At 39.4% G+C, this 10570-nt stretch overlaps 1 protein-coding gene across 1 annotated transcript; it reads left to right on the forward strand.

Moving 5' to 3' along the window:
- The first annotated feature begins 4444 nt into the window (after positions 1-4444).
- On the forward strand, positions 4445-5932 carry LOC100662051 (heterogeneous nuclear ribonucleoprotein D-like). The gene has a single exon (XM_064278110.1). The coding sequence runs from the start codon at positions 4686-4688 to the stop codon at positions 5676-5678; it is 993 nt and encodes a 330-aa protein (XP_064134180.1). The 5' UTR covers positions 4445-4685; the 3' UTR covers positions 5679-5932.
- The last annotated feature ends 4638 nt before the right edge of the window (positions 5933-10570 follow it).

Here is a 10570-nt window from a genome sequence, read left to right on the forward strand (position 1 = left end):
CTATAGCACTTGGTTCTCCTACCCCCAGCAACAGCAAATCCTTATACTCCAGCTTCTGTGCCATTTGTTCTTTGATTTACAGTGTTTGTTTTATAGCACTTCACACTTGTAAAATATCTTTAGTGTCTCAATGCCTAACATTCACTCATTCATTCATTTCTCAAGAAAGAAATCTCCAGTTGCTTCAATTCAAATCTCCAGTATACGCTTTTTTGAGTTAATGTGGAACAAGAATAAATTACTAGTTGGAATTATCGTTACTGTACTGCTCCATAAGGAAAGTTAACATTAGGAATCTGGTGACAATATTTCAATACCTCAAATATGTTAAGTTGCATGGCATAATCTCCAGGGGAAAATAAAGTTAAATAGCACAGATTTTAATTTCTTCAGGCATTACAGTGGAAAAGAGTTATTTCAAAACATTTTCGACAGCTAAAGATCATGGAGCATGTGTGTAGGAGGAGAGAACCTCGGTGCACACAATTATTTTCATTAGGGGACCAAAAGGAGACACAATCCTTAAAAAAATGTTCTTTTTTACTGCCTCAATAATAATTACAGTAATAACATGTTGTTTTTCATGTACCAAAATGACAGTATTGACCCAAGACCAGTTGGTTACATGTTTGAATTGTGTATCCAGAAATGAGGATAGTTTTCTCACTGATTCATTGGCATGCTCAGACCTGGTAGTCCCTTGTGACCTGGGGCATACATTTGGAAGGCCGCTGATGGGGTAATGGGTGGAGTCTGTAGCCATATAATTGAATAAAGTGAACCAGCCTATACAAGGGTCGAAAGTATAACATCAGCATTGGCATAATTACATAAATAAACCAAACCAAACCTGTTGCCATCGAGTCGATTCCGACTCACAGTGACCCCATATGGCACAGCAGAACTGCCCCATAGGGTTTTCAAGGAGCGGCTGGTGGATTCAAACTGCCGACCTTTTGGTTAGCAGCCAAACACTTAGCCACAGTGCCGCCAGGGCTCCAATTAGATAAATACAAACAAACAAACCTTCTGCTGTGGATTCTGACTCACAGCAACTCATAGCAACCCTTTAGGACAGAGTAGAACCACCCCATAGGATTTCCAAAGAGCAACTGGTAGATTCATATTGCCCACCTGTTCGTTAGCAGCCTAACGCTTAACCACTTTGCTACTAGGGCCCCAGTTAGACAAATAGCGTAGGTAAATAACTAGCCATCAAGGTGCCTCATTAGTTCAGAAATACACAAAGGGTATAATTCCTCCAGGATTTTCATTCTAGTGGAAGCAGGAGCTGGTTCAGCACAGCAGCTCTGGCTACTCTGTGGTTATCTCAGTTGGCTAACAAATGACCCAGAAATAAGAAAGATTCAAACTTGCAGCCTCTTTCATGGCTCCAAGAGGAAAGATAGGCCAGGTTTCCCAGACTGTAGTCAATTACCAAAACCCCCCCCAAAAAAAAATCACTTAGGAATTAATCAGAGCAACAGATTCTTCCTCCTAGACTCCAGTTAGACCAAGGATTTTTAAAAAGTGGTCCTCAAAACTCCTCTATTTTAGTTTATTTCAACATTTAGTGAGTTTTTTGTTTTGTCGTGTGTCATGGATTAAATTGTGTCCCCCCAAAATATCTGTCAACTTAGCTGGGCCACGAGTACCAGTATTGTGTGATTGTCCACCGTTTTATTTAATTTCCCTATGTGTTGTAAATCATCACTAAGACAAAAGGAGATGGATTAGGGGCAGTTACATTGATGAGGTCTACAAGATTAGGTAGTGTCTTAAGCCAATCTCTTTTGAGATATAAAAGAGAGAAGCAAGCAGAGAGACAAGGGGACCTCATACCACCAAGAAAGCAGCTCTGGGAGCAGAGCTTGTCCATTCAACCTGAGGTTCCTGTGCTGAGATATTCCCAGACCAAGGAAGACTGATGCATCACAAGGACCTTCCTTCAGAGTCGACAGAGAGAGAAAGGCTTCCCCCAGAGCCGGCACCCTAAATTCAGACTTCTAGCCTACTGTAATGTGAGGGAATAAACTTCTCTTTGTTAAAGCCATACACTTGTGGTATTTTTGTTACAGCAGCACTAGATGACTAAGACATCGTGTTTTTGTTTTTATTTTTTTAATGTACCATGTAGGATCCCTGAGTGGCGCAAACTGTTTGCAACTGGCTGCTGACCTAAAGGCTGGTGGATTAAACCCACCCAGCAGCTCCATGGAAGAAAGGCTTGGTGATCTTTTGCTTCTTTAAAGATTAAAAAAAGAAATAAAGATTACAGACAAGAAAATCCCATGGAGCGGTTTTACTCTATAACACATGGGGTGGCCATGAGTTGGAATCAACTGGACAGCAATGGGTTGGTTTTTTATTACAGGTATTATATTAGGTGTTGAGACCTTTAAAAATAAGTACAGCATCACGCCTGTGCATGAGAAGCTCACTGATTAGTGATGAAGACAGACACTATAAGTGCCAAAATAAAAGAAGAATACAAAGAAATGTTAATAGTTTTACAGAGAAGAGGATCTTAGAAGAGGTTGTAAAGGTTAAGCAGATGGAGTGGATGAGGAAAAAACAAAGGCATTTGGAGAAGAATGTTCAGAAAAAACAAAGGCACGGGAATGTGGACTAGCATCTGAAACATGGGGATAGATGGGACTTCAAATAATTTATAATTAAAACGTGAGCCAGGGATATTTTGCTAGTGGTTTTAGTTTTTACCTTTGTGAAATAACGTATTTCCCTTAAGATTTAATTTCATTGAGGGCATTTTTAAAATGCAGTTACCTTCCTTTAATTTTCAAGGTGTGCTCAGTAAACGTTTCTAAAAAGAAAGAGGTGAGCATTACTATTAGCAGGAAGACTGCTCTTTTACAAATAAGTAATTGCAGAAACTGAGTGCCTACAATGTTCATAGCCTCTTGGGAGGTGCTATGGAAGAATTTTAAAACTCTTCCCTCAAAGAAGCTAAAATTTGAAGGAGGGAGATAAATACAAATTAATTGATTATTTTGGATACATAATAACTGAGAATGGAAGTACCCAAACTAAGAATTCAAAATTTCAGCTTTGGTCTTTGTTATGGATTGAATTGTGCCCCCCCCCAAAATGTGTGTCAATGTGGCTAGTATTAGGTGATTGTCCACCATTTTTTCATCTGATGTTATTTTCCCATGTGTTGTAAAATCTACCTCTATGATGTTAATAAAGCAGGATTAGAAGCAGTTACATTAATGAGGCAGGACTCAATCTACAATATTAGGGTGTGTTTTAAGCCAATCTCTTTTGAGATATAAAAGAGAGAAGCTAGCAGAGAGACAGGGGGACCTCATACCACCAAGAATGAAGCACAAGGAGCACAGCATGTCCTTTGGACCCAGAGGTCCCTGCATGGAGATGCTCCCAGACCGGCGAAGATTAGTGACAAGGACCTTCCCCCAGAGCCAAAAGAGAGAGAAAGCCTTCCCCTGGAGCTGGCATCATGAATTTGGACTTCTAGCCTTCTAGGCTGTGAAAGAATACATTTCTCTTCCTTAAAGCCATCTGCTTGTGATATTTCGGTTATAGCAGCACTAGATAACTAAGACAGTCTTCAAGCACAAGAAGTTAAGCTAATATTAAATAACACCTCACTAGTATTTTTTTTTTTTTTAGTATGGACAATGTAATAAGTCCTATCCACACTGACAATGACAGAAATCAGATAATGCAAATGATTGCCAGAAAAATCTCTTGTATCTATTTTAAGTATGATGCAGATATGGGATATAATAACACGAATGCTTTCAAATATTATTTTAGAGGAATGAATAAACATACAATGAAATATTATTCAGCCATAAAAGGAATGAAGTACTGACGCATGCTACAACCTGGAGGAACCCTAAAAACGTTATGCAATGGGAAAGGAGCCAGGCTCAAAAGACCCGTATTGTGCAATAGGGAGGGTTTTGGGGAAACAAGGAGTGACTGCTAATGGGCATGGGGAATTTTTTTTAGGGGGTGGGGAAGGAAAAGGTTCTAAAATTAGATTGTGGTGATAACTGCACAACTCTGAAAAACACTAAAAACATTAAAAGGGTGAGTTGTATGCAAATTTTATCTCAAAAAAGCTGTTATTAAAAATGTTATCTTAGACCCCCTCAGCGTAACCTACAAATCCATAGGTATTTTGCTATCCCCGTAGTGTATTTTCCAGTTCTATCTCTATCTCCCATACCTCCTTTCCTATTCCGGCCCCAAATACAGGGGAGTATGAAACTTACCTAAAGTATGCAATCAACCAGCGATCACTCGAACAGACAAGACACACCGTCCAGAAAGTGCGATGTTTGACACAACCTTCGAGATAAAGATGTAGTAAGACTAGGAGTTTTGCTTATGGCAAAATTCCCTTTCCTTTGCTATTGTCCCGAGGCGAGGCGGGGAACAAGACCTGAAGCAACCCTCTCTTCACGGGTAAATACAGCTATTGTAAAACCCGGAACTCTCCTTAGCAACCATTTTTAAATTCAAACCACTCACTGCTATCCGTACGTCAGTACGTCATTACGTTACTTTTTCGTCGCTTCCCCCACCTTTCCCATATTCCACCTCGCTGCGCGCCGGCGGAGCTTCATTCAGCCATTTTGTAACATCCTGCCGGTTGAGTTTGCCGCCGCGGGTACCGTCCCGTCAGCTTTGCCATGAGTAAAGTCAACGAAATGGAATTCCCTGAAGGGTTTAAAATTGAGGCCACCAAGACGCAGCACGATGGCTGTAAAATGTTCATCGGGGGACTATCTTGTGATACCAGTAAGCAAGTTCTTTTTGAATATTTGTCTCAATTTGGTGAGATTATAGACTTTATTATCAAAACCGACCCGAACAGTGGACTGTCCAGGGGATTTGGATTTGTGCTTTTCAGAAATAGTGCCACCGTGGAGAAGGTGCTCCAACTAAAAGAGCACAAACTGGATGGCAAGACAATAGAGCTCAAAAGGGCTAAAGCTATGGAATTGAAATTCTCTCCAAGAAAGGTTTTTGTGGGTGGGCTGAATCCTAGTGTGTCTGAAGAAAAAATTAGAGATTACTTTGAGACGTTTGGAATGATTGAGAATATTAAGCTTCCGGTGTGGCCAAGAACAAATGAAAGACGAGCTTTCGGTTTTATTACATATACAGATGACAAACCAGTGAAAAAGCTGTTAGAAACCAGGTACCATCTAATTGGCTCCTGGTGGTGTGAAATTAAAATTTCACTTCCGAAAAAATATATTAAGCTGCAGCAGAAGGGAAGAGATGCTCCATTTGCCTGCCAAGGCAGTCGCTGGGGAGGAGGAGGCTTCCATCCAAACCAGGGTGCCTGCGATGCAAACCCAGCTGCCGCCGGAGCAAACCCAGCTGCCCTCGGAGCAAACCCTGATGTGCAAGGGGCGGTTGGAGGTTGTGATCTTTCTTCCATGCTTGCTGCTATTCCCTTCTCAGTCTACAACGAACGGAGTTCTGATCAATTATATGGCAATGCCTCTGCTCCCTACAGGGATCAGCCAGTATTTAATGACTATGGTGGAGATTATTTTCCTAGATATAACTACGATAACCGTGGGTTGGTGTCTACATTGATTAACCTCAATGTGCAAATAAACCAGGACACACCTTACCTTAGTGGTTACCAGGGAGTTTACCAGCTTTTCTGAAGAAGGATAAAGTCGACACCGCAGAACCACCATGTTTTGAAATAAAAGTTGTGTACTACTGATAAGAAATGACTGAATGAGTGTTTTATAAGAAGTTGTTAACTATTTCTGCCTAAACTGTTTCCAGCTGTTTATAAGAGCCAGTTATTTTCCACGACTTCACTCTTCGACGTGTGAACTACCAACAAAATAACACAAGGATTTGAGACTTTTTTTTGTTTTACAGAAGTTAACAGTTTCTCAAAAATAAATGTTCACAAGTTTTAGAAGAAACCATTTCTGTGGTGGCTTCGATTTGGGGTTGATGTTTTGTGTTTTGGTTTGCAGTGAGGGGAGTGGGGGAATCTTTGGTCTGCTATGTACTTTTTGTGTGTGTGTGTAAAATAGTATGTTTGGGTTAGAGCTATCTGGAGTTAGAGAAAAAAAGACCTTCAGGCTTCCCTGCTTACATTAATTCAACAAACATTTAGTAAGGGTTATTCTGAGCCAGACTCCGTTTTCAGTGCAAGAGTTTCAAAGACACACAGTCCCATCCATAAAAGAGGCAGGAGTAAACCAAGAAATGCAATACAGTGCAGCAAGTACTAGATAAAACTTTGTAAAGGATGGTATGGTGTTACAGATACAGGGCATCTAAAATAGGTCTGGGGAGAAAGGGGAAATGATCAGAGGAGGTACGCAGTGGGTGGGCCTTTGCCAATGGACTGTGCCATGAGGGGAGAGCCTGCCAAGCGGGCATGCAAAGGAATTGAGACAGGAATTTAGTATACAATTTTGGAAGAGAACAAAGAAGAGATTTTTTTGTTTTTCTTTTTTAAAGGCAGGAACAAAGGTGCATGTGGGATATAGGAGAAGTAAGATGGGCTAGGGCTTGATTATTGCTGTTAACAAAAATACAATGTGTGCCACAAATTCAAGTCATATATAAAAGTTTAAATTTTCTAGTAACCATATTAAAAAAGTAAAAAGAAACATTTATTATAATAATAACTTGTATGTAATTTAATGTAATCTAATATCATTTTGACATGTAATTAAGATAAAAAGTATTAGTGAGACATTTTACATCATTGCTTTTGTGCTAAGTCATCAGAATCTAGTGTGTATTTTACTTTTATATCACATCTTAATTCAGACTAGTTACGTTTCAAGTGCTCAGTAGTCACATATGGCTAGTAGCTGTGGTAAAGGACAGAGCAGACCTAAATCAGAAAAGCACTACATTTAATACTGAGGAGTTGAAGTCTATCATTAAGGCAGTAAGGAAAAATTAAAGGATTTAAAACAGGGAGAAACATGAAACATCAAATATCTAGTACAAGCCCAACACGGAGCTCCATGCTGGGATTCCAAAATCAATGACACTTAATCTCTGCCTTCAAGTACTTCATGGCCAAAAAAGAAAGACATGAAACCAAGATTCTGGTAATTGTGTGATAATATGAAAACAAATTTGAAATTTGAGGTTGGAATTATTAATTTTACTTAGAATAGTGCGTACTTACTTTCCTTATTAGAATGGACATATCCTGTGGGTAGAAAATGTTTTGCTCATTTGTTTATTCCCCTTAGCATCTAGCAAGGGCACTTGCACATAGCAGGAACTTAAATATTTAATGATGATACAGCAACAAAACTGTTAAGTATATAAATAATGTAAAGAAGGAAGAAACAAAAGAAGGTAAGAAAACATGAGGCTTTTCTTTTCATGTTTAGGAAGAACTGTTTGTTATTTAAATATGTTTACAAGTTGTGTTGCTTGCTGATGAGGGAATTTTAAGCACTGGAATACTAGCCAAAAGGTTGGCTGTTCAAACGCACTAAGAGGCGCCTCAGAAGACAGGCCTGGCAATCTGCTTCCTAAAGGTCACAGCCTTGAAAACCCTGTGGAGCAGTTCTACTCTGCTCATGAGTTGGAGTTGACTCAACTGCAACTAACAACAACATTAAAATGCACTTTAAAAAAAAAATAGGGTGGCTAGATGAAATAATAGATGGGAAAGTCATGTTAAAGTTAAAATGATTATACAGAAAGCAGGTGAGACATACATATGTATATATCCCAGAAGAGGAATGCTTCTGATGCTTATGGTCTGTTTGGACTGAAACACATTATGTTGAACCTCAGTTTGAAATACCAGGCATCAGTCAACTGAGTTAATTTAAATATTTTTCCAAATGAAGTTTTCTTATTAGAAAACTCTGTAAAATAGTTATGCTGTGTTGCCCCAGAGTCAAGAAAATCCTCAGGTAAACTAACAAGGGAATTCATAAGCTAAATGGCCTTATGAAATAGTCAATGCAATAGAGATCATGAGTGTATGTAAAACCAACACGAATTCATCCAATAGGAAGGATTTAGGAATAATCGGCTTTGATTCACCAAGGTTAATTATATGATCCCAGGTGCTTTTTGATTAACAGCTTCTGATCCTGCTTCCTCAGAGAATTTGCCTGTCGAGGGCGCTGGGTTTTTTGGGTTTATTGAGCCAGACAAAATATTGTTATATCTACATTTTGCTGTTTGAGCTAAGGAATTAAATAATATTTCAGTCAATTCACAGTCAGTTTGGCAGATGTTTTGATGTTTCAGTTTTGTTCAGTATTGATATTTCAGTTTTAGAAACTCAGTTTACTGTTTCTAGTTCCAGCCGGTTCATTAGGTGATTTGGGTTGAAAAAAAGTTCAGTAGAAAAAAGTAGGGGTTGGTTCAGATTTCAGCATATTAGCTAAATTCATCAAATTAGCTACATTCATTTTGGGGGGTGGGGGGAGGGCTTGTGGTCAGTTCAAAGATCTTGTTGTGATAATAAATTTTAACTTAAAAATTAGGTTATGTAAATTTGGTCAGAGTTATGTCAGATAAACTATTGCTGATAACAATGGTCCAATTAACTCTCAGAAGACAGCTATGAATGTGTGTGCGTGTGTGTTCAGAACCTAACTAAAAAAAATAAAGATGTGAAAGTCCAGTTTCAAAAGGGCTTCTTACTTTCCTTAAGAAGATACAGGGTCAATGTCCAGTCAGATTTTCATTTAGATTCTCCTAATAGCTGGATTAAAAGTAGAAATGTATATGTAGTAATAATTATATACCTTAATGGCCCACCAAAATTGAAATGACCAAGTTTAATTTTCTGACATTTGAAATGGTTATTCCAGTAAAACTACTTATTAGTAAACATATTCCTCAGATTTTGCCTACTGTTGGTATCCACACCTGTATATGTGAGGAAACTAGATTCCTGAGAAGACCAAAAGTCATTAAAGAGCTAGAAAATAGGACCTTTGAGAAAAGAGTAAAAAACTGTTATTAAAGAGAAAAAGTGCCTGGGGACGATCAAATACAACCCTTTAACATTTTGAATAGCTGATAATAAAGGGAGAGCAAGGCTGGCTGTCACAATTTCTAAGGTTGGTCAAGCTGTTTTTGGCAAAACAAAAACATTTAAAATTGTGTCATGTTGGGATAATCAATCCCGAATATACATTATGTATCAACCTTGTTATCTTGGAGTCCTGGTGGCACAGTAGTTAAAATGATCCTCTGCTGACAAAAGCTCTGTGGTTTGAACACATCAGCCACTCCTTGGGAGAAAAATGTGGCAGTCTGCTTCATGAACAAGTAAAAAGCCTTGGAAACCCTATAGGGCAGTTCTACTCTTCTACAGGGTCACTGTGAGTCTGAATGGACTCCATGACAAAGGATTTCGTTTTTTGTTTGTTTAAGGTCCTTGTGGAATCCCCATTTCAGAATATACATAGCTATACAATGCAATTCCACCAAATTTGGTTGGCTTTGGTCTAAATCCATTGTTTCCAAACCTGGCTTGTCATACAAATCCCCTTAAAACCACAGGGGAGAAAATTCCTGTACTCTTCACTCCTGGAAATTTTGATTCAGGAGGTCTGGTTTGGGACCAGGAATATAGTTTGGAAAGCTGCTCAGGTGGATTGTGACAATGAGCCACAAATGAAAATCATAGAGATAATTAAATGGGAACCTTTTTTTTTTCTTAACTTTTATTGAGCTTCAAGTGAACTTTTACAAATCAAGTCAGTCTGTCACATAGAAGTTAATATTCATCTTACTCCTTACTCTCATTTGCTGTCCCCCTAATGAGTCAGCCCTTCCAGTCTCTCCTTTTCTGAAAACTTTGCCAGCCTCCAACTCTCTCTATCCTCCCATCCCCCCTCCAGACAGGAGATGCCAACACAGTCTCAAGGGTCCACCTGATCTAATTAGCTCACTCTTCATCAGCATCTCTCTCCCACCCACTCTCCAGTCCCTTTCATGTCTGATGAATTGTCTTTGGGGATGGTTCCCGTCCTGTGCCAACGGAAGGTTTGGGGACCATGACCGCCGGGATTCCTCTAGTCACAGCCAGACCATTAAGTATGGTCTTTTTATGAGAATTTGGGTTCTGCCACCCACTGATCACCCGCTCCCTCAGGGGTTCTCTGTTGTGCTCCCTGTGAGGGCAGTCATCGATTGTGGCCGGGCCCCATCTAGTTCTTCTGGTCTCAGGATAATATAGGTCTCTGGTTCATGTGCCCCTTTCTGTGTCTTGGGCTCTTAGTTGTCGTGTGACCTTGGTGTTCTTCATTCTCCTTTGCTCCAGGTGGGTTGAGACCAATTGATGCATCTTAGATGGCCGCTTGTTTTTTTTTTTTTTCTTTTTTTAGATCGCCGGTTTTTAGCATTTAAGACCCCAGATGCCACATTTCAAAGTGGAATGCAGAATGTTTTCATGATAGAATTATTTTGCCAATTGACTTAGAAGTCCCTTTAATCCATGGTTCCCAAACCCCCGCCGTTGCTCCGCTGACCATTTTTTTTCTTAACTTTTATTGAGCTTCAAGTGAACGTTTACAAATCAAGTCAGTCTGTC

This window comes from Loxodonta africana, chromosome X, assembly GCF_030014295.1.
Source record: "Loxodonta africana isolate mLoxAfr1 chromosome X, mLoxAfr1.hap2, whole genome shotgun sequence".
Taxonomy (NCBI): domain Eukaryota; kingdom Metazoa; phylum Chordata; class Mammalia; order Proboscidea; family Elephantidae; genus Loxodonta; species Loxodonta africana.

Coding starts and splice junctions, on each gene's coding strand:
- LOC100662051 (XM_064278110.1), top strand. CDS start 4,686: ATGAGTAAAGTCAACGAAATGGAATTCCCTGAAGGGTTTAAAATTGAG.